Source organism: Varanus komodoensis, unplaced genomic scaffold (genome assembly GCF_004798865.1).
Source record: "Varanus komodoensis strain SLA01 unplaced genomic scaffold, ASM479886v1 scaffold3, whole genome shotgun sequence".
NCBI lineage: Eukaryota > Metazoa > Chordata > Lepidosauria > Squamata > Varanidae > Varanus > Varanus komodoensis.
The window spans coordinates 60,683,961-60,708,114 of NW_025335761.1; the positions used below are offsets into that span (position 1 = coordinate 60,683,961).

A 24,154-nucleotide genomic window follows, 5' to 3' on the forward strand; every position below is an offset into this window, starting at 1 on the left:
CTCGCTTAGGGCTGCTGCCGTCACCAGGGAGGGGAACTGAGCAGATCGTAGCAGGAGGAGGGGAATTGCTGGTGTGAATCAGGTCCCCAGCGACAGCAGTGGCCCTGAGCGGGCTAAGCACAAGTGGCCGCTCTTAGATGCCTCCCCTCTGCAGCTCCTGAGGGCTTTTTTGTGTGGACTGGCAAGAAATCTCCTGCGGATCGGCGCCGATCCGTGGACCAGTGGTTGAAAACCCGTGCCCTATCCAACTGTAAATTGCAACAGGCATGTACAGTAATTGCAACAGGCACGTACAGTAATAAACAATAAACAAAAGAGTGTATAATAACAACTGACAATGATTTAAACAGCTGTTCCAAATGCACCAGTAACTGACTTTAACAGTAACAGAGTTTTTGCGATGTGCTGGATGGCTCACTGTCGTTTTAAAGATGGTATGGAAAAATTGTTCACCGAAGGGCAGTGCTTCCCCTGCACTCATTTTTATGTTTTGTATTTGTTTTAGGAGGCATGGAAGCCTCTCACCGTTATGAATACAGTTCCTCCAAGACCCCAGACAGGGGCAACGGCTCCTTTTACACTTCGCTGATTTCCGACGACCTCTGCTCATTTCCTCAGGATTCCTCTTACTTCACTGGAAATCTGCCCAAAGGGGATGGCCGAGCGGCTAGTTCAGGCAGCCCCGAAACATTTCACACCCAGGATGGGACAGCCTTTGAGCCGTGTGGCTTGTTTAGCTCCGACTCGGGAATAGAGATGACCCCGGCAGAATCCACCGACGTCCACAAAACGTTTGCCGATCCCATGGAGCAGATGAAATCGGAAGCGTATAAATACATGGACATGAGTCGATCGGAAGAGATCAAATGCCAAGAGAGGTGCGACACGGGCTTGGGCGACGTGGGTCCTCCGAGCTTGACTCGCACGTGCCAGGAAGATGCGACTGGACCTCGCGGGACAGCTTTGGAAGGAAAGCACGTGGCTCAAGATCCGTGTGAGGGGTCCCTGTTTCCGTCAGAAACATTTGGGGACCGCCCCTCTGTAACGGCACCTGTCAAGATTACACTGACTGAGGTGGAAAACGTAGAGGGCTTTGCTGCAAAGGAGAAGACTCCAGAAAGACCAGAGGCAGGTCTCAAGCCAAGCCACGAAGTGGTCCCTACAGTGACCGTGTCCGAGCCAGAAGACGAGAGTCCGGGCTCTGACACGCCACCTTCTTCAGGAACTGGTAAGAATTGCTTGCATGATGAGGATTATTTAATTCTCAGGGCCAGATTGGCAGTTTGCAGATAAGTTACTCTAATGGGGTCCACTTGCTGTTGTTACTTATTTATGTTTTTGAATTGTATCCCACCCATTAACCTTGATGGATTCTCTAGGCAGCTTACAGTAAAATACTAAACCATGAAACCAATTAAAATCACTATAGTGACCATTCTGAGACAGAAGTAGTTGGGCAGTATACAAAAACCTTTACACACACACACACACACACACACACACACACCAGTTATACCAGTAGGCAATAACAAATTTAAGACTATCTTTGAAAATATTCAGAGAATATTTCAGATAATTACTCTGAAAATATTCAGAGAAAACAAGGTTGGTGCCAGGTGAATTTCTCTGGGGAGCCTGTTTCAGAGTTGATGGGCAGACACCAAGAAGGCTGTTCTTTTATTTAATGTCTCCTTTTTCTCTTTAAAGGATGGTTCTTTTAGAAGGACCTCCTGCCCAGATCTTAATGAGTGGGTAGGTATATATGGGATTAAATGGTCCTTCAGCTAGCCAAATCCTAAGCCATTTAGGGCTTTATATGTCAAAACAAGCACTTTAAATCAGGCCCAGGCTACAACTGGCAACCTGTGCAATTTACACACAACTGATGTTCTATGGGCCTGCATGTTAATGTGTTCCACCAACTGCGAGGTCCAATTTGGACCAGTTGAATTCCCTGGAGCGTCTTTGAAGACTTATGTCTCCGGTTAGGACAAACCTGCCAGTGAAACTCCACCAAAAGCTCCTGCTCATCTCTTGTAAATGAAACGCTGGGACTCAATCCATCTCATATTTGGAAAGGAGTCTGTTTAACTCCTAAAAATCATAAACTAAGCACATGTAAGTACTGTGAATGTGATGGCTCACAGGGGATCGGAATGCACTCTGGACAGGGTCAGAGACACTCTGTTTTTCATCCTACTTTCATGGGCAAGAAGAACTAGACCCATTAAGGTATCATGTTAATATCTGTGAGCATGTGTGTGTGTGTGTGTATCCCTACTTACCTGCACACACATTTTTAAAAAGAATAATCTTCTGAAGTTATGGAAATGTAGGAAATGTCCATTTAGTTGACTGTTTTGCACAATCTGTTCAGACCCTCATAGTCAGGAAGATGAGCAAAAACTACTGAAGGGCACAAGCGAATTTGGATGCCTGTACGAGGAACCCTCTCAATTTGAGGATTAGGGGCATCCTGCCCTGAAAAACACACAGATGCCTTCCATGTAGCCTGAATCTTGGAAGCTAAGCAGCTCAGGCCTGGTTACTTTTTGGATGGGAGGCTTGAGGCCTGCACTGAGCGAGAGGTTGGACTTGGTGGCCATCTAGGCCCCTTCCAGCACTGTGATTCAGTATGATTCACTCAGAGGCAGCTCAGAGTGAGAAGAAAGGAGGCTGAGGTGCCACCAGAATACCTCGTACTGGGATGTGCTTGTCATTTTCCTTCCCCACCCATGAAATACCCACACAACCCTTTTCCGAGGTTGCACTTGGAGCTTCAGAGAAGCAGCCAATGTGTTTCTTCCCACACGGACCATGAATTATGGGGAAGGCATGCCAAACTCAGAAACGTAGTCTCACAGCTGGGTGTCTGAAAAACCTGTCTAGATGCTGGCCAACTGATATAGGATTTTACCAAAAGCCTCTGACGTTCAGTCTCCTGAAATGGGGTGATTCTTTCTCACAACAACACGGTGAGGTAGGCCGTTAACTCATTTTGCAGCCAGGGAACTGAGAGATACCAAAGCTGCACGAGGTCATCCAGAAAGTTCACGGCAACTCAGAGTGTGTCATGCAGCCTCTGAATCCAGTCCTCAGATTATTCTGATATTGTTACGTTCAGTTCTATAGCTGAAGCAGAGAGCTATATCAGAGTGCTTTACCACAGTGCATATCCCTAAAACTTGAACATTGGATTTCTTCTTCTTCTCATAAACGGGAGTTCTCTGCCCAGTAGCAAACTGGTACTTCCCTGACCCAGTCACAGAACACGCATTCCGTAGGTGTTTTATATTATAGGCCCATCAGCCTTTCTGAAGCATCTTCTGCGTTCTCAAATCTTTGCTAAACTTAACCATGACAAGGAGTCTTCAGTTGTTGTGGTTGTTAAGATGAGCTGGATGCTTTTAAGAATGTGAATGTGAGAAGAAGCTTGCAGAATTAGGCCGAAGGCCCGGTCAACCATTCCATTCATATACTGGCCAGCCAGTTCCCTGAGCTTCCTTTTACCTGTCTTGGACTTCCCGCCATTCAGCATCATAGGATGGCCTCAGGATGGGACTTTCACTTTTTCTACTTGTTCTTATGCACAAGCTCTAAATGACTAAAGGTTTGTTCATCTGGGAAAGGTTGGCGATGCAGCCCAGCTGCTTCAGTGGAGTGAAATGCATGAGTCTTCCGAATGCACATTTTACTAGAAAGATTTAAATCATTCAAATTTATACTGGAAACAACTACAATTCCCAACTGGCCTTTTTCAGTGTAAACTTGCATAGGTTTGCACTCTAAAGGACTGCATTTTATTTTTGCTAACTGAAATGTTTTCCCCTGTCTTTTCCCCCATTAGCGATATCTTTTCTTGTATTCACTTATCTTCTCCTACTTCTCTCTTTCTTTCTTTCTATTTTTTCCCCTGGGGAATCTCCCTTGGAATTCCAGAACCGTCTGGCTCAGAATCCCAAGGTAAAGGAAGCCTGTCTGAAGAAGAGCTCGTTAGTGCCATTAAAGAAGCAAAGGGCTTTCCCCTTGAGCATCCTGAAGCCCAGCAACCGGCACCCCCTGCAGCAGGAAAACGAGATCCCAAAAGGGTGTCGGAGCTTCCAGCTGGCGGTCCTCCCTTAGATAACGAAGCGAGCAGTGCTGAATCTGGAGATTCCGAGATAGAGCTCGTCTCGGAAGACCCTCTCGCTGCGGAAGAGGTTCTGCACTCCAACTACATGACCTTCAGCCATGCGGGGGGCCCTCCTCCTTCCCCGGCCTCCCCATCGATACAGTACAGCATTCTGAGAGAAGAACGCGAGGCTGAGCTGGACAGTGAACTCATCATCGAGTCCTGTGATGCTTCCTCGGCCTCCGAGGAGAGCCCCAAGAGGGAGCATGACTCTCCCTTGATGAAGCCGATCATCATGGACATCATCCAGGAGGAAAACCACTCCAGGAATGAGAGCAGCGGGGCTTTGAACTACAACACAGGCAGCTCCAAGGAGAGCAGGATGAACAGAGAAAACTTAGCAGACTCGGCTTCCTACTTGAAGTGTTCTTTTGCCGCGCCGAAGGTCAGCTCTGGCCCGGGATCCTCTTCTGCGGCAGCCAGTGCTGAAGAGAGGAAGGACAGAGTAGCTCAGAAGAAGCCGGCCGAGGCGGCAGCGAGTGCTACGGCAAAGCCAGCTCCATCCAAGGGCTCAGGGATGGGTCCCTGGCTCTCTTCACCTCTGCCATTTTTAAATAAGCAAAAAGGTATGTGCGTTTTACCTTCCCTAAAGCAGGAGCGCCTATCAGCTTTCAGCCTGAAGGCCAAATTAATTTTTGGAGGAGCTCTTGGGGGTCTGCATGCTAGCAGTGGGCAAGGTCAAAAAAAAATTGCAGAGCGCAAAATGCCAGCATAGACTCATGGAATGATGGTAGAGTTGGAAAGGGCCAGAGGGTCATTGAATCCATTGAATGCTCGGTGCAGGACTCCTGGTTAAAGTATCGCTCTCCGATGGCTGCCCAGTTGCCTCTTGAATGCCTCTAGTATAGCAGAGCCTGCCACCTCCCTAGGTCATGGGTTCCATTGTCGTACTCTACAACCATCAGGAAAAATTCCCTGATATCTAGCTGGAATCTGGCTTCCTGTAACTTAAGTCCATTATTCCGTGTCCTGCACTCTGGAATAGTAGAGAAGAGATCTTGACCTTCCTCTTTGTGACAGCCTTCCAGGTACTTGTACAGTTGCTATCATATCTCCCCTCCATCTTCTCTTCTCGAGGCTAAACATGCCCAATTCTTTCAACCCCTCCTCAGAGGGCTTAGTTTCCAGTCCCCAGATATTTGAGCTTAAAGCATTTACTCCCAGTAACTAAGCCCTAGGAAGATATTCCAACTGTTTTCAGTGTTGGGGAACCTGTATAAAAGCTAGGAAAGCCACAGAGTCCTTGGTGGTTGTGGGGCAGGGGATGGTACCAGGGGAAGGGGGTGCGGTTGTGGGATTCCCCAGAGGGCTGGGTTTGATGCCCCTGTGTCTGACTCTGCTCCAAAGTAATCAACAGTTCCCTGCAAATTACTATTGTTATTATTGCATTGAATGTATATATCACCTTACTTGCTCATCTGAGGAACCCAGGGTCAGCTAGTCCTACCCTTCTGCTCTCCATTTTTTGCCTCACAAGATTCCTGTGGGATAGGCTCAGCTGAGTGTCTATGACTGGCCCAAAGTCACCCAGGGAACTTGGCCAAGTGGAGACTAGAACTGGATCTCCTGAGCCATTTCGACCTATTTGTCTTCCCACGGAGAGGTGTTTAGGTTCAAGAAAAATACATTTGGGTGGAGCAAATGTATTAGCAGTGAGAGCTGAAGAGCAATATGGCTTTTCCTAACTTAGCCCATATTAAATATCAGCTCATAATCGATTGGGCAAAGTGCCATTACAACATAAAACAGAGTATAAGCCATCCGTTCACTTTCTCCAAGTGTTCACTTATGCCCAGACTTTACCACATTGGCAGGAAGCTGTGTTTGCTTTTAGAAAATTGACTCAAATATTATTAGAACATCCTTCAAGCATCTTTGAAGGACAGCCTCAACCAGTCAACTGCCAGATGCTGGTGGGTCCATGGGGGAGTGTCGCCATGGTCCTAAAGAAAGGGCGCGGATGGCACACCCTGATTTGGATGCCCACTCCACCATCTGGGCTCTCCTCCAATGCATGTTGGCTGCAATTAGCTTGACAAAACGCTGAAGTTTCCTCTGGAAAATCAACCCACACACAAGAACAACCCCCACACACTGCATTATTCATTTACAATATTTGTACACCGTTTCACATCCGAGCATTTTCCAGAGCAGCACACCGCACAGAATTGAAAAATTATGCATGATGATGTTGAAGAGGAAATGTCATTATACTTCCCTGCCTATTAAAAAGCCTTCCAGAAGGTGTAGAGGGATTTCAAACAAAACCTTGCAACAATAAAAACAACACGTTTGGAACAGTAGAAGTATTAATGCATTGGAAAAACATTTTAAAAGGCTACATTGAAATCATGTTTGTTTATACCCTTTCTAAAGGCCAGGAGAGTGGGGTTCAGGTGAAGTTCTTTGAGGAGGCACCTCAAATTCCTTAGTCTGAAGACAAGACAGGAGAAAGTTTAGACCATGATGGGACACTGGATTTCCGCAGGAATATCCAGGGGTGTGAGGGCTGCCACACCAAGTGGGTCAGATTGTTTACTCGCAAAGTCGTGCCTGACCCATCGCGACCCCATGGACAACGTTCCTCCAGGCCTTCCTGTCCACCATTTCCCGGAGTCCACTCAAGCTCACACCAACTGCTTCAGTGACTTCATCCAGCCACCTCATCCTCTGCCGTCCCCTTCTTCTTTTGCCATCTATTGTTCCCAGCATTAGGCTCTTCTCCAGGGAGTCCTTCCTTCTCATCAGGTGGCCAAAGTATTTGAGTTTCATCTTTAGGATCTGGCTTTCTAAAGAGCAGTCAGGGTTGATCTCCTCTAAGACTAACCAGTTTGATTGTCTTGCGGTCCAAGGGACTCGCAGGAGTCTCCTCCAGCACCACAATTCAAAGGCCTCAATCCTTCGGCGCTCAGCCTTCCTTCTGGTCCAGCTTTCACAGCCATACATTGCAACTGGGAAAACCATAGCCTTGACTGTACGCACTTTTGTTGGCAGGGCGATGTCTCATGTCAGATTGGGGTGTGTTATCTTTTAAAGTATATCCAGAAGTGGGAAAGGGAGGAGAATTGCTTAGACAGGAAAGTTGAAAACCTTGACCTCCACTAGAAATCAGCATGCACTGTCATTGGGGCACTTGGGTGGGGGGGGGGGGGGGAATCAGCAACTTCCTGTATGGATTTGAAAACCATTATTTGATTTAGTGCTCATTTGGAGCACTTGAAGAGTTCTGTGTTTGGATATTAGAAGAAAATCCAGAATATGACTTCAACTGTTGGAGCCCTTCTTTCAGCTGGGTGCCCATTAGCTTGGATTGTTTGTGTTTGAATTACACAATTTCCTCCCCCCAGATAATGCTGCAATTCTACACAGGGACACACAGACAACAATATACACAGGCAATGGTGGTGGTGGTGGTAATGATAATAAAACCAAGACTGGGTGCCTAATGTACCCTCACATTAATTAATGATTAAATATTAATCTCTGATTTAATGGCAACACCAGGACTGAAAGTCCTTCAAAATGTCCTGTCCAGGAAAATCCTGGGAATTCTTTTAGGGAGCAAATCCCACCATTAAATACTGGTGCCCTTGCTAATTGTTTACTCTGCATGAAGAGCATGCATTGGAATGGCTTTTTAGAACAAAGGCAATGCTCAGAGTAGTTGTTCTGGAAGTACTTACTGTGGGTAAGAAAAAGACCCTCTTCTCCACTAGAAGCACATTCTTCCTTCCTGTGGACACTTAGCACTCGGCCCCTTTCTTTATACAGTCTGCTGTCTGCTTCCCTCCCTGCAATGGAAACAGGGGACTGGGGACTGGCTCCGGCAGTACTGAATGTGTGACTAATCACAAACAAAAATGGGATATTTGTGGGTAGAAACCTCTCTTTCCCATGGATCTACTTGGCCAAAGTGCACTCCGTTGAATTTCTGCAGCAGATATTTTGCTTTGTGCCCATGTAAATGCAAACCAAACCCACAGGCAAAATAGTTGGCTACTCAATAAACTGTGTTTTAAATATAAATAAATAATCGCAGCCTCTGTAAAAGATTTCCCAAAGGCTTTGTTCGTTATTTCCTAACACACTTTCTGGAGGTGTTCTTGATGTTCAGCAACATCCTTTGTCCGTTTTTCTTCATGTGTAACCAAGAGGAAAACTAATACGAGGGCCCTTAAGACAGACAGAAAAGAAGTCTGTTGTGATTTCTTCTAGGCTCCAGCAGATAATTACAGCTTAGAAATGAGTGACTCCTTTTTCCTTTCTTTCATCCTGTGCCTTGTCTGATGAACCCAGGACAGTGTTCCGAGGTCTTTTCTCATTACAGCAACCTGGTAAGGTAGGCTAGATTGAGAGATAGTGGCTGGGTTTACACAACAGAATAAGCCATACTGTGATGAAAACTACACAGAGAATGTAGTTTTCAGGGATGCCCCTGACCTTGTTGTGTTGACTAAGTTTGGATGACCATGTTTGGCACCAGGGGGGCTGTGAAACCCTACAAGAAGTAGCCACGAGGAAGCCACCCTTGGGGTGGGAGCTGGGTGTGTGCAGCACACTTAGCAGTCAGAGTTGGAACACTGCGCATGTCCGTGCTTGGCCCAAGAACATTTGGGGGGCTTTTGGACTGAATTGGGACTTCAGCAGAACCCCTGGATTGCCATGCCGTGCCCAGCATGGGCCAGCATGATGCAAGGCTGGGAAGCCAGTGCAGTACAGTGGTCAGAGCGTTGGACCAGGACTGGAGAGACAGGTTCAAATTCCCACTTGGTCATGAGGTTCACTGGCTGATTTTGGCCCAGTCATTCTCCCTCAGCCTGATCTACTGTGGAGGGTTGTTGGGAGGATAAAATAGGAGAAACAGACATGCTCCCCCGAGCTGCTGGGGGAAGGTTGGAAAATAAAATGGGCCAAAATCTGTTTGTTTTCTCATGCAAATTACTGAGCTAATAGAAGTTGCAGGTAAGAGGAAATGTGGGTGAGTGGCGGTGTCTGCACCTGCCAAAGCCCCCTCTTCTGCACAACCCGCGAAGCTATAGGAGGCCAATGTGAAGAAGCCCCTGCCAGTCAGGGTAATCTAGATTTCTTTAGGATTCTTTCCTACTCTGGGATATTGACATCGACATAGGATACTGTGTTTTATTTTATTTTTATTTCTGTCTTACTGTTAAACTGTCCCAAGACTACAGTAAGGGACTGTCTAAAAAAGTTTTAAATGAATGAATGAATAAACAAGACAGTACAAACTGGTTTAACCAGCATTCTTTTTCCTGATGGATTCTTGTAACTGTCACTTTGCAAGGGAGTGGAAGGCTATTTAACACTTTGCAAGGGAGTGGAAGGCTATTTAACAGAGAAAGCACGTAACTTCTCCAGACTAGAGTTTCCAGAATTCTTTGGAACCATGTCATGTTTCAAGACTGAGAACTGCCAGAGGTTGAATTCTCCAGCAGTCGCAGCCCTAAGTAGGAGTCATAAAAACTCAGAAACATAGAGGCATAGAAGCAGAGTGAGCCAGAAAGGGTCTCCCGGGCCATCTAGTCTGACCCCCGGCTCCAGCCGGCTCCGTTCATAACCTGCCTACCATGTGCATGTCTAGCCTGTCCTTGAACACCCCCACAAATGGGGCCTCAACCACCTCCTGGGGAAGCCCATCCCATACCCTGGGGATCCCAACTGTCAGGAAGTACCTCCAGATTGAATCTTGGCCAAAACTGGCCATTGGTCCTTCGCAGAGGGGGCCTCGCTCTTGGACCCTGCACCTTGGCCGCGAAAGTCCCATGGCTTTCTGATTACAAGGAATGGGTCCCCAACTCCTCCACTGAGCAGAAACCCCAGTGAGGCTTTCTGTATCCAGATGTGGTGGTAGTTCCGCTCCTATCTCAACGGCCGATTTCAGAAGGTGGTGCTGGGGGACTATGGCTCTGCGCCATGGCAGTTATGCCATGGAGTACCACAGGGTTCCATTCTATCCCCTTTGCTATTTAACATCTATATGAAACCTCTGGGAGAGGTCATCAGGAGGTGTGGGCTGCGGAATCATCAATACGCTGATGATACCCAGCTCTACCTCTCGTTTTCCACCAATCCAGGTGAGGCAGAGGCTCTGCTGAACCGGTGCCTGGCCAAGGTAATGGGCTGGATGAGAGCCAATAAACTGAAGCTCAATCCAGACAAGATGGAGGTCCTGTTGGTGGGTGGCTCGGGCCTCGGGATGGGGGACTTGGGCCTTGTCCTAAATGGGGTTGCACTCCCTCTGAGGGACAGGGTTCACAGCTTGGGAGTGCTCCTCGACCCTGAGCTGTCTCTAGAAGCTCAGGTGACGGCGGTGGCGAGAGCGCCTTCCTTCAGCTTCGGCTGATCCATCAGCTGCGTCCCTTCCTGGAGAACAACTGCCTGGTGACAGTGACACATGCATTGGTAACTTCCCGATTAGATTTCTGTAACGCACTTTACGTGGGGCTACCCTTGAAGACGGTCCAGATACTTCAATTGGTGCAGAATAGAGCTGCCAGGTTGCTGACAGGGACTGGGTGTTGTTCTCATATAATCCCAGTTCTCCGTCAGCTCCACTGGCTCCCGATTGAAGTCCGGGCCCAATTCAAGGAGTTGGTTATGACCTATAAAGCCCTAAATGGCTTGGGACCTGGATATCTAAAGGAACGCTTGCGCCCATATATGCCCTCCCGCCCCTTGAGATCAGCAACAGATGCCCTTCTCCGGGAACCCTCTGTGAATGATATTAGGAGGGTGAGTACCCAGAGGAGGGCCTTCTCTGCGGTGGCGCCCCACCTATGGAATGCACTCCCCAGAGCGGTCCACCTGGCGCCGTCGTTATTTGTTTTTCGGCACCTGGCTAAGACCTTTTTATTTAAAACTTATTTTAATTGTTAAATTATTGAATGAATTAGGATTTTAAAATTTTTAGCCGAGAATGCACTGGGGGTTTTTAAACGATTTTTTAAAATTGTTATATTATCATTATGTATGTATGTATTTATGTATTCTTTGTGAGCTGCCCCGAGGCTTTGTTGTGATGGGGGCGGCATAGAAATGTTTTAAATAAATAAATAAATAAATAAATGTATAGCCATACAGAGAGGGAGGGGGAGAGATTGAGAGGGAGGGAGGGAGAGAGAGCACGCCTGAAGAACAAAGGCTCTTCAGTAGCTGAAGGGGTGGGGCTTCCAGGAGGGCTCCGCTGGCCAGGCCCAGCTGCCGGCTGGTTTCTCCCGGCCGGTGCTGGGCGCTGACTTGGCGGCTCGCACCGAAGCCAAGCCAGGAGCTGTGGCGCTGTCCAGGGTGCTGAGTCAGAAGTCTGTCCTTGATCTGGTCCAGCGCTTGTGCCCTCTTCCCTGATCGGCTGCCTCGCTCACGTGATGGAAACCCTGTTATAGAAACACGGCAGGCAGCTGCGACAGACTGGGACAGGCCTGGGTGGTCCGCTCCGTGGCGGAGCCCTTTTCCTCAAACATCTATAAGAATTAAAGATGATGCATGGCATAGCATAGCGTGCATGGAGACCCTTGAACGCCAGTCTGCATCCCAAGGAGCCAGGGGCGGGCGCTGGGGCATGCGCCTCAGGGGTATTTTGTTTTTAAATGTGCCCACATGGTCGATGCCTACTGTAATGGCTCCAACCACTAGGGACTGGTTTCCTTAAGCAGCACTTACTTTGCAGTGCACGCCACCTTTGGGAGCCAAGGAAGCTAAGTAGCTTGAGGGGGAGAATTACAGCCCCTCTTCCCTGCTGTGGGAAGCCCCTCCAGGGAATGGAGTTGGCAGGCCCTCCCTCGGGTGAATCATGGGAGGCAGCAATTCCTATGGGTGGCACGGAACGTGTTTGTGCTCACATGGCACAGGGGCCGTGCGTTCAACTCGGACCCGTGCGCAAGTTTGCTCGAAAGGCCTGCTGGATTGGATCTGTTGGCTCGCGATGCATAAATGACATTTTGCAGCTCCTCTGTAGGCAGAATGGACGTCCCCTTCGTGCCGAGCGAATGCAGCAACGCTGCTTGCGGGATTGCATGGGTCTTCTTGAGCAGGGTTGGCAGCCGGTAATAAAATACAGCCTGACTGGGGTGTGCAGTCTGAGAAACAGTTTGATTAGGTAGGAAGTGCAGTCAATAGTGGGGGGGGGGCATTTAAAAGGTGAGCTCCCTGTTTTGCACTTCCCATCTTTAATATGGATTTGCTGTGACCCCCCCTCCCTGCCAGGCCTTGAGGCTGTGGGTGTCAGCCACCTGGTGATTTAATCTGCATCAGGTATTTGTAACCTGGGTTATTTGGCAGGTTAAAGTTCCTGACTGCTGGCAACTGTATTTTTAATCCCCAAGTAAACCAGAGTAAATAAACCCGCACCACTGAGAGCATCAGGAAACATTCTCAGGCTCAAGGCGCGTCTGCCAAGAGAAGAGTCTTCAGCATGGCAGTTCCATTTCTAAGAAGCTGCCTGCCCTGGGAGCTTTGGCATCAAACCTGTGCTGTTCTCGGCACCTACTAAAAACAATTTTATTCTGGGAAGCCTTTTCTCGCTAACCAGGTGCAGTCTTCGCGTCATTTTGTTTTTAAATGCTTTAATGTATGGTTTTTTATTCTTTTAATTGTTTTAACCTCATACTAAGCTTGTCAGTGCAGGATCTGTTGGGATGTGGAGCAAGTATAGACATACTCAAATAAAACTCAGATGAAAGCCTGTACTTGAAAAACAGGACATAAATTATAATATTTGCTAAATTATTTATTTGAAAAAGTGCACTCTGTAGAGCAAGGTTGCAGAACCTCTTTGGAGAAGCTCTAAGTGGCCACAATCCACAGGAAGGTGCCACAGCTAAAAGGGGTGGGGCTTAAATATAAGCATATTTTAGCTAAAATCTTATGACATAGCATTTTACTCTTTTGGAGTGGGAATTTTTTTCTTTTTTTTCTTTTTTCTTTCTTTACAGCAGAGCTATTTTGAACTCTTTCTGCTGAACAGATGTTGCCATCCAGTGGCAATAATGAAAATCACAAAACGGAGTTCTCAGTCCTATTTGTATTCTTACTGGATGTATTAGTAATATCCATAATTCAATGAATACCAGAGGCATTCTTTTGTTAAAGCTATGTTGGCTAAAACACGGGACTCAAAGATGACCTTAAAAGGAATATAACCTTTAGATCTCTATCAAGATAGTTGCCTTTGATTTACAAAGTTCCTACATCCACTGGGCCAGTTTTGATATCACAACAAAGCCATTGTTTGCTTGCCGGAACTGTGCCTGATGCTTCCATACTTCCCTGCTCCATCCATGCCCCAGTTTGCTCCAACTCCTTTCTTTGTGTTCTTTACAAAAGCCATAGTTACTGTGATGTTGAAATCGGGCAAGGTGTAGTTCCCGCTAGGGATGTGTGTGGAATTTGATAGCCAGGGAACATCGGATGGATGTTCATGATTCCGCAACCTGCCCTGCAATTCCAGTTTATTAGTTCCAACACTGGGGCTGACCTGCTATTGTGGAAGTGGAGCCCACTTGCAGATTTTGGTGGTTAAAACAGGCTATGGGTTTGCACAAAAAAAGACTCTAAGGAAATTTGCGCAAATCAGTATTTTTGCACAAATCAGAAGCTGGAAACGATGCCTTTCTATGCAAGTACCACAATTCATCACTAACCCTGTGTAGCTGCTGGGCCCCACTTTTTGAAAATTGTATAAATTTATGCAAATTGCACTGATTTATGCAAAATGCACAAATCTCACTCCTTGCCCACCTTTCCTTAAGGTTTGTTTGTTTTTTAAAGCCCAAACCATGGGACCAAGAATCTCAAAAAAAAAACTACCCAACCTAGTTCTGTTGATTGTGGAACTCAAATGTACTAGGCTTCCCTGGCTTGGCACATCAGAAGTTACCCCAAACCTAGTTAACGAAAAAGCTAGAATTAGACATTGTGTTCAGCCCATTGTCCCAAAGCTGGTTTGGAGCACATCATGCTTAGAGGTCCAGATGGCAAACTCCAGTCATCATTATCCAGGAGTTAGAATTGGAATTAGAATGTGAATAGGAAGAGGGAAAGGAAATCAACCCTGGCTGCTCTTTAGAAGGCCAGATGCTGAAGATGAAGCTCAAATACTTTGGCCACCTAATGAGAAGGAAGGCCTCCCTGGAGAAGAGCCTGATGCTGGGAACAATAGATGGCAAAAGAAGAAGGGGACGGCAGAGGATGAGGTGGCTGGATGGAGTCACTGAAGCAGTTGGTGTGAGCTTAAGTGGACTCCGGGGGAAGGTGGAGGACAGGGGGGCCTGGAGGAGTGTTGTCCATGGGGTCGTGATAGGTCAGGCATGACTTTGCGACTAACAACAAAGGGAAGGGGGAACATGGGAGCCCAGAATACAGCTTGAACTGTGAAATCCAGACTGGCCACAGCATTACTGTGTTGGTTGTATGCGAGTTTTCATTGCATTAAGTCTGTTTTTGAGGTGACTTTCTCCACAACTCAAACTCCTTTGTGTTATTTTCATTCCCACTGGGAAAATTGTCCCTCTTTCTTTGTTTAGTTGTGATGGGTGCTGCTCCTGTTCTCCTCTCTTTCTAACTATTATTTTTAACCAGGCGGCTGCCAGCGCATGCTCACCGAGCCTCAGCATTATGGCAGTGGCGTAGGCGCTACCCTTGCAGGCTGGACAAACACTGTTCATTGCTCACCATGGTCACCTGCCGCATAATGCGAGGGTAGGAAGTGTACTGGCATTTTCCAAGATGCAGAATGGAGCACTCTTTTCCCAGCGTTCCCATATCAACTTGAACGTTGTTTCTGTTTCCCAGGGAATTAGGTGTCCCACCCAATTTTGTGTCACTGGGGAATCTGATAAGTATTTCCTGCACCTCCTCATCTGGATCATTAATTGTAAAATGTGGAAGAGCTCTGGGCCCAGGACTGAACTCTGTGCTACGCCACTTTTACCTCTCCCCAGTCTGAGGAGGTGCCACGGAGAAGCACTCTTTGAGTCCAGTTCTGTAACCAACAATGAATCCACCTGATCGCTGTCCCATTTTTAGCAAGTCTGCTAATCTGGATATCATGGGGCACTTCGTCAAATGTGTTGCTGATGTCAGGATATCTTATGTCCACTTCTTTCCCACAGTCCACTGGGAATGCTATCCAATCAAAAAATCGGACCAGATTAGTCTTGAGAAATTCATTTTGGTTTTAGTAATCACAGCATTATTTTCAATGTGTTGGCAGAATGACTGCTTTACCCTCTGCTCCAGAATTTCCCCAGGGATTGCTGTCAGACTGACTGGTATGTAGTTCCCAGGTTCCTTTTTTCTCTTCTTGAACATGGCAACAACATTAGTGCTCTCGCAGCCATCTGTTACACATATTCCATGTTCTCCGAAGGTAATAGGCAGAGATTCTGAGAGTTCCTCTGCCAGCCCCTTCATGAGTCTAGGATGGAGTTCATCAGGCCCTGGAGATACGAACTCATTCAGAGGCATGGAGTGTTCCTTGGTCCCTGGCTTCACGTGTTCCAGAATTCCTCCTGTTATCTTATTCCCAGATCGGCGATAGCAACAGGGATTCCTCCAGGGGCAGGGCCAAACTCCAGAGACTGTGTGGACAACCCCAAGGGCTGGCAATCCCTTACGCTCGTCTCCTGCACTTTTGTACTCTTACACCAGCTAAGCATGGTGCAAATATTATTGCCACCACTTCAGTATTATTGAAGGGGGCCAGTTGAAAGGCTGCAGTGACCCTCGCGGGCTGTTGAGGTGGGGGCACCGGGGGGCGTGGGCTGGTGAGGTGCCGTCGGGCGCACGTGAGGTGTCATGGGGCACACGCAGCGGTGGCTGGCTCGCTCGCTCGGAGATCTCCCGGCAAGTCCAAAACCATCTGCGAGCGAGCGAGCGAGCGAGCCACCACCTCAGCAGCGAGCGTGTGCGCGGGCAGCGAACATCGGCGCGGGCCGGAGGGATGGCCATAGTGGGCCAGATCCATCTCACGGGCTGTAGTTTGAGGACCCATGCTCTAGGCCTTTAACAGCAGTGGAGACAGGAATCGAACAGATAGTTTCCCCCACTGTATGGATTAAATGAGGAATGCAGCACCTGATGAATACCTGCCTGTTGGACTACTGTTAAAAGCAAAGGGTGTGAGGCAAAAAAGAGGGAATCTTGTGTGTCCCAAAAGGTTCCATGAATGGAAAATGTAGCTCATAAAAGGGTTTCTATTCATGCCCAAATTGTTTTATTATTTGGAACTATCTTTTTTTTTTTAGTCTTTTGGTGAAGTCATACATTTCTGTCTTGCACTTCAACTTTCAAGTGTTTCCTGGGAGACAGTACCAATACAGTGACTTTATATATTGGTAAATATAAAATATGGAAGTATAAAACAAAACAGAAGGAAGATAGCACCCGTACTTTCTTTACCTTCCCTCCCCACATGGATGAACTGACATCCAGATACACACCACACTGAATAGGAACTGCAAAGCCGTAGAATTTAGTCTGGGAAAGGCTTTAATCTCACTCACTGTTCCAGAAGTGCTGATCCTGCACCTCCCCTCCCCTCCTGTGACTGATTTTGCTTTGAAGAAGATGGGATTGGGGGGTGGGGGTGGGAATCTGTTAAAAAAATTCTTGTCCGTTATGGCTTTGTGGTATTCCAAACTTGTCTGTTCCTCTGATGCACAAGCAGATCCAAAGGCGGGGGATGCTGTTCCTGGTGGCAAAGTTCAGGGTCTGCAGAATTAAATGTGTGTTCCTTTGTTTGCAATGTAATGCAGGTGAATGGATAAGCCCAGACCCAGGCTGTATTTTAACCTTTGTTAAGCTTTATAATTAGGACTTCAAGTCTGGGCTTGGAGGGGAGAGGAGGAGCATTTGTTGGCTTCCCAACGTTCAAATGTAAGCCTTTTAAATCCAGATTCGCTTTGTTGCTCCTCTCATCCGCTCACTTCTGCCCTCTTAAATAATGGTGTGCGATGAGCTAATGCTTCTTTTTCCCTGGGGGAGTCTTTAAGATCCACCCCATCCCACAGTTCATATTTACAGACACTGGAGAAGGATGGCAAGAAAGCTTGTGACTCTGTATGTAGACAGAGTTGCCGACCTAACGATTGCTTGGTTGCTATGGAGAAGCAGAATTTTGCCGTTTCACAGCGAGCTTTCTCCCCACCACCCCAAGGTTGCCTGCGAGTTTAATTTATCTGGTGGCGTTGTTAGCTGCAATCATGACGGAACAATCCCTGAATCTCTCTTCTGAGAAATGGAAAACCGTGGGTGGCCTTTGGCGTGGTGCAGGGAGCGTGGATCCCTTTGCTAAAATGTCTGAGCAGCACGAGAGGTGAACTTATTCATCTGCATGTTTCGAACGCAGTTGGCTTCATAATTGTCAAGAAAGCTGTAACTCAGCTTGGAGGAGAAGAAACAGCCAGCTTAATGTTTGAGTGCCATCTGCTACGAGCGCTCCCACGTTCTGGCCTCATCTGGTTTACTTTTTATAACTCCCAGGTAACTGCAGAGGAACTTCGTGTTTGTCAAGCATGGTTTTCAGGACCTTCTAATAGGGTCAATTTGTCTGCCATGGAATCCATGGAGAATTGCATCATGGAGAATTGTGTGGGGACTTAGGGTGGCCATGGGTCCTGTTTTGTAGCAGGTGGTCCTTTATTTAGAGAGTCCGCCTTCCCCACCCAGTTAGCTCAGTCTTGGAGCTCACTGGGTGACTTTGGGCTAGTCACTGCCTCTCAGTCCAGCCTACCTCACAGGGCTGTTGTTGTGAGGATAAGAGGAGAATGATGTAAGCCACCTTGAGTTCCTTGAAAGGAAGAACAGGGCAGGATAAACTATATATATATATATCCCCGTTGAGGCACTCTGTTCCCCTCCCTCACTTCCAGTCAGCTCCAAGTTTGAGCACCCCCCCACCAGCAAAGCATCTTCTGGTTGGGCCCCTTTGCAACTGGGTGGGCTTATCTAGTGGCAGCAGTATAATGTTCCTTGCTGGGGTCAAGAAGCCATCTTAATTTCCCACAATGCCTTGCAGCAACACCATGTTTGGTGCATTGTGGGACACCATTACAATGGTGGCTTCCAGAGTTAGCTACCCTGTGCTAACTGAAGTGTCAGGATTTTGTCCCTTTTTTTAGTTTGTTGTGCAATGTTTTGTTTGCATCCAAACTGTAACTTTTCAAAAACAAGATTTTGGTTTTATATTTCAAACTCTGGTTAGCAATTCTGGTTTGGAAAGGAATTGTGACTCACTCAGGGCAGCATTTGGGAGTGGATTGGAACCACCCCATGTTGTAGAGTAGCAAGCTGGTACTCTCCTGAAATTTTTGGTCCCAATTCCCACCATCCCGATCATGTTTGCTGAGGCTGATGGGAGTTGGGGTCATGAGGATGTGTGGACTCCAGATACGAAATGTCTCGTGACTCCCCAGTCTACAGGCAGCTTCCCCAACCTGGCAAGCTCCAGAGGTACTGGACTCCAACTCCCACCATTCCCAGCCTTCAGGGTTGATGGTCATTGGAGTCCAAAGCCTTTGGAGGAAACCGGCATGGGAGTGGCTGCTCTGTAGGCAGAGTAAAATCCAAGGCCCAGTGACACTTTCCACCACCTGAGATTGAACTGCTAATGAAACTCAACATTTAAAATGTCTTTCCGACTTGAACTGCAAGGGGGAGGATATTGGCATCCTCCGAAAGAAAGAACATTTCCCCTCTTGGAGCTGTTCTTCTGTTAACAACCCTTAGCCACAAAACATGCTGCAGTCCGTTTTTAAAAGGGATGGAGGTAATTTTCCTTGTGTGGCTGCATGTGTCCTCAGGGAGCCATTGCTCTTAAAATACATTCCAGAATTAGAGACCTTCAATTCGTCCCTGCTGACAAAGGGCTGGCAGTCGGGCTGATGACTGATGCAGCACAATCAGAGGCTGCCGAAGGCTGGCCCTCTTGCTCAATTTGGCAGGGATGCTCCCTGCTAGCGCTCCTCCCGAGCCATCAACATGGCTGGTTGCCGCGACCGAGAGACCCGCCACCTGCCGAGATGAGCCCGGCAGCCCAAAGCGAGCTGAGAGACCAGAAAGCCCTGGCTGGGGGGTCACAACTCACGCGTGGTTGCCCACCAGCCCAAGCGAGCACCGATTCTGTGTTCTGCTGGGGAAGCCAAGGGCCAGTTCACCTTCACGGCCCACCTTGCAGCCTTTGCGGGACAGAGCCAGAGTTTCCACGTAGGGTTGCAGTTGGCTGGCATACACTGTGTCCTGCAGCAGCTGGGGGTGGGCCCAATGGCCTTCATGGCCCCTTCCAGCTCTACTATTCCATGATTCTGTGCAATGAGGATGTGATCTGTGGCAGGACTAAGGTGGCCACTTACAAATTGTCCCCAATTTATTTCCCTGCCATTCACACAACATGCAAAATTTGGCATTAGGACTATAATTGAGATATAGACGCAGCACTTCCCACTATGAAAGGCACTGACCAGGAGGCCCATGTGCCTGCCTGCTCCTGGACAACTCCAAGGTCCAGCTCTTGCTTTGGGTGGTTCTTTCTATCTGAAGTGGGAAAGCCCTTAAGGGAAGGGCAGGCATATCCTCCGGCAGCCCTTCAAATTGAGGACTGTCTTCTATAACAGAGGACACCTGAGGGTTAGGGAGGCTGCCCATGAAATGTCCTGCTGTGGTGGGGTGGCCCCACAGAGGGCTACTGCATTTTTTGCAACTAATCAGAATTATTACAAACAATTAAAAACAGTAGCCCCTTGGGAATGCTGTCCAGGGCAGCCTCAAGAGAAGGGTTCTGACCATTCCCATGGAACCCAAAGGGTTATTCAAACCAGACCTAAGTTATACAGAATAACTGCTAGATTTGGCTGTGGAAAGGAATTTTTTCCTAGCTCTGATTAGCCAGGAACTCTTAAGAAGGAGTTACCTTTTTCCTTATCCCTCTCTATCTTAAAAAACTCCCATTCTCTTCCATCGGTTTGTCTTCCTTGCACAAGCCTTCAGATATCAAAGTTTGGTTCTGATGTTTGCTTTCCTCTTCCATCCCCTTGCCTTTTTCCTTGGTTAGAAGGTTTTAGACATTTAATTGCGATGAGGAGGAGGAGGAGGAAGAGGGAAAACATGAAGAGTTTTCTGTGGTTTTTAATAGTGCATGTATTTGTGGTTGTGAGTGATACTTGGTATGGGGGCAACTGTGCTATAATTACAAACAGCACAGGCAGGATTTTTATTTTAAAGGGCATTCTTAGTAGAAATTAATTTCAGAAATCTTATCTTCTTTCTGGTTACAAAGCTAATTGATCAAGATTGTTAATGAGTAAGGAATAATTTAGCTCCTTGTAGGCTTTGCCTAAGATAAAAATGAACTGCTATGAAATGGCAAAGAAATAAATACGTTCTGTGGAGGGCTGGGGATAGAAGTAAATCTCATGGTCTGAAAAGCGGATCGATACACTTGCTGGTTGAGCAGACAAACCAGAAATAACAACAACTACTGAACTGGAAATAGATTTCAAATCTGCACTGCCAAATGGCTGGCACAGGGAGGTGATAGTTTTCTATTTGCCCCTCTAACCTCCGAATTCCTTGCCCCCTTCCTGGTTTTCACACATAGGCTACGAGTACATCCAGGTTTTACCTGTTTTCTCGCTGGATGTGTTAGACACACTATGGAATTCTGGAATCTTGTGCTGGGATGAGGGGATGCACAGAATGCAAGCAAAATTAGTCAAATCCAAATACCTGACCTGCATTATGAAGGCACAGTTTATCGGCCAAGGCTCTCATCAGCAGGAGATGACGCATGTCGTCATGCCCACCTGGGCACACTCATCCTCTGGATGTGATGATACTTCCTATAAGATCACCGAAGATTCTGGTAATTCACCAGTTACAAAACCTAAATTACAGACTCTGGGATTGTTCCAAGGTCTCATTTCCGACATTCAGTGGAATCTAGATTTTTTATTTTAACAATAGTTCTGCCAATTTATTTCTCGAGTACTGTTTGTCTGTAGTGTCAAACATATACTTTGTTTGTGGGGGAGGGTATGTATGTATTTATTTATTTTAACATTCCAGCTTCATCTATTTATCTGCCATGGTGCTAGTTATTTTTTTCCTGTCCTGGGGCCACTTGCTGTAAATGTCCATCCATTTTCTTTTCCATTTCCATTCCTTAACCATGTTAAGCTTCCCCAGTTAAGATTCACTGAAGTTCCCAAACAAATTAACATCATGGTGAAATCCAGTTTACGCTGATTTGAAATTTAGAGGTGGTCCCATGTAGCATTAAGACATTTTGCATTGTTTTGTATACCTGCACATGATTTCCCCTTCCTAGTTTGCTGGGAAGACTTAAATATGCCATCGCGCATCAGGTAGCAACCACAGGTGGCCATTCAGGATTTCCTTAGGTACCCTCACTGAGTGCACTCAGGGTCACAAGGTAGCTTGTTCCACTGTCAAAATGTTCTCACCAAAGCTTATCTTAATAGTTAGCCAAGATCTGTTCCTTGCAGCTTCAAACCACAAGTTTGGAGCAAGAGACAACCCATGCTTTTTGTCATCTAGATGGAAAATCTTCAGATGCTTGAAGGCAGTGTTCTTGTCTCACCTTAATCTTCTTTAATCCTGGCTAAACATCCCCAGCTCTTTCAAGCATTCTTCTAGAACTCGATTTTCAGCCACCTCTCGCCATTCTGGTTACCCTCAACTAGACATAGTAGAGTTGGAATAGGAGGGTATTCTCTACATTCTATATATTCTACTACATAGAATAGCAGAGTTGGAAGGGGCCATGAAGGTCATCAAGTCCGACCCCCTGCTGTTGCAGGACACCGCGTTACACCATCCCACTCAGGTGGCTGTCCAGTTTCTTTTTGGATGTCTCCAGTGTGGGAGAGCCCACCACCTCTCTAGGCAACTGATTCCACTGTCATATTGCTCTGAACCAGTGGAACCAACTTTTCCTGATATCTAACCTGAAACTGGGTTGTCATGACTTGATTATTCCAGGTCCTCCACTCTGTCATCAGCAAGAAGAGATCTTGAGTTTCCTCTTTGTGACAGCCTTTGAGGTACTCATAGAGGAATATAATGTGCCCCCTCTGTCATCTCTTCTCAAGGCTGAACATGCCCAGTTCTCTCAGTCTCTCCTCACAGGACAGTGTTTCCAAACCCTGGATCATTTCTGTTGCCCTCCGCTGGACCCTTTCTAATTTACCTGCATCTTCCTTAAATCTTGCTACCCAGAACTGGACACAGTATTCCAGGTGAGGTCTGACTGGTGAGGAGTATAGAGGAACTACTACTTCTCGTGATTGGGAAGTAATACTTCTGTTCCAGTTTCTTCTTAAAGTGTGGCAGCCAGAACTGGAAGCACCATCCAGATGTCCCTGGAGAAGAGCTACAGTTTCTCGTGATCTGGACATGATGCTTCTGTTGGTTAGATTGCCTCAGGTTGCCTGAACTTTCTTTGCCGGGAGGGAGCGATGTTGGTATTTGAAATGGTTGTGAAGGAAAGGTCGGCTCAAAGGCACCCAGGGAGCTGCCTCATTCTAGACCTGGCTCAGAACCCCAGTCTGCTTCTACAAGCTTGTTTGTAATTGGATTGTCCTGAGGAGGAGTGACTGGGGAAAATTTATACAGGCTGCAACAGAGTGCTTGGGGAAAAAATCAATACTGATGCAGTAATCCTAGAAGCCAATTACTTTAGATGGTCTGAAAGCAGCCCTGCTACCCCCTTTCCTAATTAACAGGATGCCTGGCCGAACGGGCTCAATATTATTTACTTTGCAATGTACTACCAAATGCTGTTTTCCCCCCTGCCTGCCTTGGGTTGGCCCACACTTATCAATCTACATTTTAGCTTATTTGCAATGGAGTGAATTCCCTCCCTCCAGAATTTGAATGCCCTCTTGCTGTTCAGCCTCTCACTCAAATGTGCTGCTTTCTTGCTCGAGGGAAAAAGAGCCAGGGAGCACGGAGGTTCTGCGCATCTGTTATGAAATGTCACAACCTGCTGCACACAGGGCCAGCAATACCTTTCCCTGGGAAGGCTTTGAAAAGACGTGTCTATAAGGGCACTTCCACAGCAGCATCCCAAGGACGCCTCTGAGATCCTGATTCTGGAGGCATCGCTCAGGGAGCTTGTTGCCGCAGAAAGGCAAAGAGCCTGGAAGGTCCGACCGATTTATCACGACAGCAGGTGATGTGGCAGCCCAGAGCCCATGACCGTCTAGAAGAGCTCACCCCGCAATAATCCTGTTAGTCTTTAAGGTGCCGCAGAACTCTGCTGTTTTGATGCGTGCCTCGCAGTCAGGTTTGCCATGTGCGTGTGCTGATGCGGAATGCTGCCTTTCTTGACCGGCACATCCATTTTCCCGGAGCAGATGGCAGCCGAGCGGTTCATAGATTTGTGTGGCACTTTGGACGGTGCGCTTTCTGCAGCTCCACCTGTTGTTGCTGCAGAACCCGGCTAGCCCAGAGTGAAGAGTCTCTGCAGGTCCCCCTTGTAAGAGAGAGAACAGATCTGCCCAGACAAGGCAAGCTAAGCAAAGCTCCCCACCTCACTTGCATAGGAACACGGAAGCTTAACCAAATGCTTGAGGCACAGAATAGAGGAAAGCTCCTTAAAACCGGGCCTGTCTTGCGGCCAGATGCACATGACTTCCATTTGAACTCCCGGTTAATTTCCAGCCAGGTTTCCATGGAAGCAGAAGAGGAAATGGACTGCCCTTTGCTGCAGATTTGAGCCAGTTTCCTTTCACGGTGCTTGCCTCTTCTGGTTATTCCAAACAAAGCCATGTTTTGAGTACCTTTTAAAGACATGCAATCTAATGTTTGTCTGTGTGTTTTGGCATTCTTGTTATTTCAGCCCAGCCTGCCATCTTCATGTCAGGTCAGGGGTTTCTCTTGGAGGAGAGGTGTGCTTTTAGGAAAAGGCTCTTGTTTGTTTGTTTGTTTATTGCTTGAGCAAGGAGAACCCAA

At 47.2% G+C, this 24,154-nt stretch overlaps 1 protein-coding gene across 1 annotated transcript in view; it reads left to right on the plus strand.

Moving 5' to 3' along the window:
* Positions 1 to 510: 510 nt before the first annotated feature.
* The window catches only part of RTN1 (reticulon 1), a 74,747-nt gene continuing 51,103 nt past the window's right edge, over positions 511 to 24,154 (plus strand). The window contains exons 1-2 of the mRNA XM_044436299.1: positions 511 to 1,228; positions 3,940 to 4,737. Of these exons, the coding sequence (XP_044292234.1) occupies positions 511 to 1,228; positions 3,940 to 4,737 (1,516 nt within the window). The remainder of the gene's footprint in view (positions 1,229 to 3,939; positions 4,738 to 24,154) is intronic.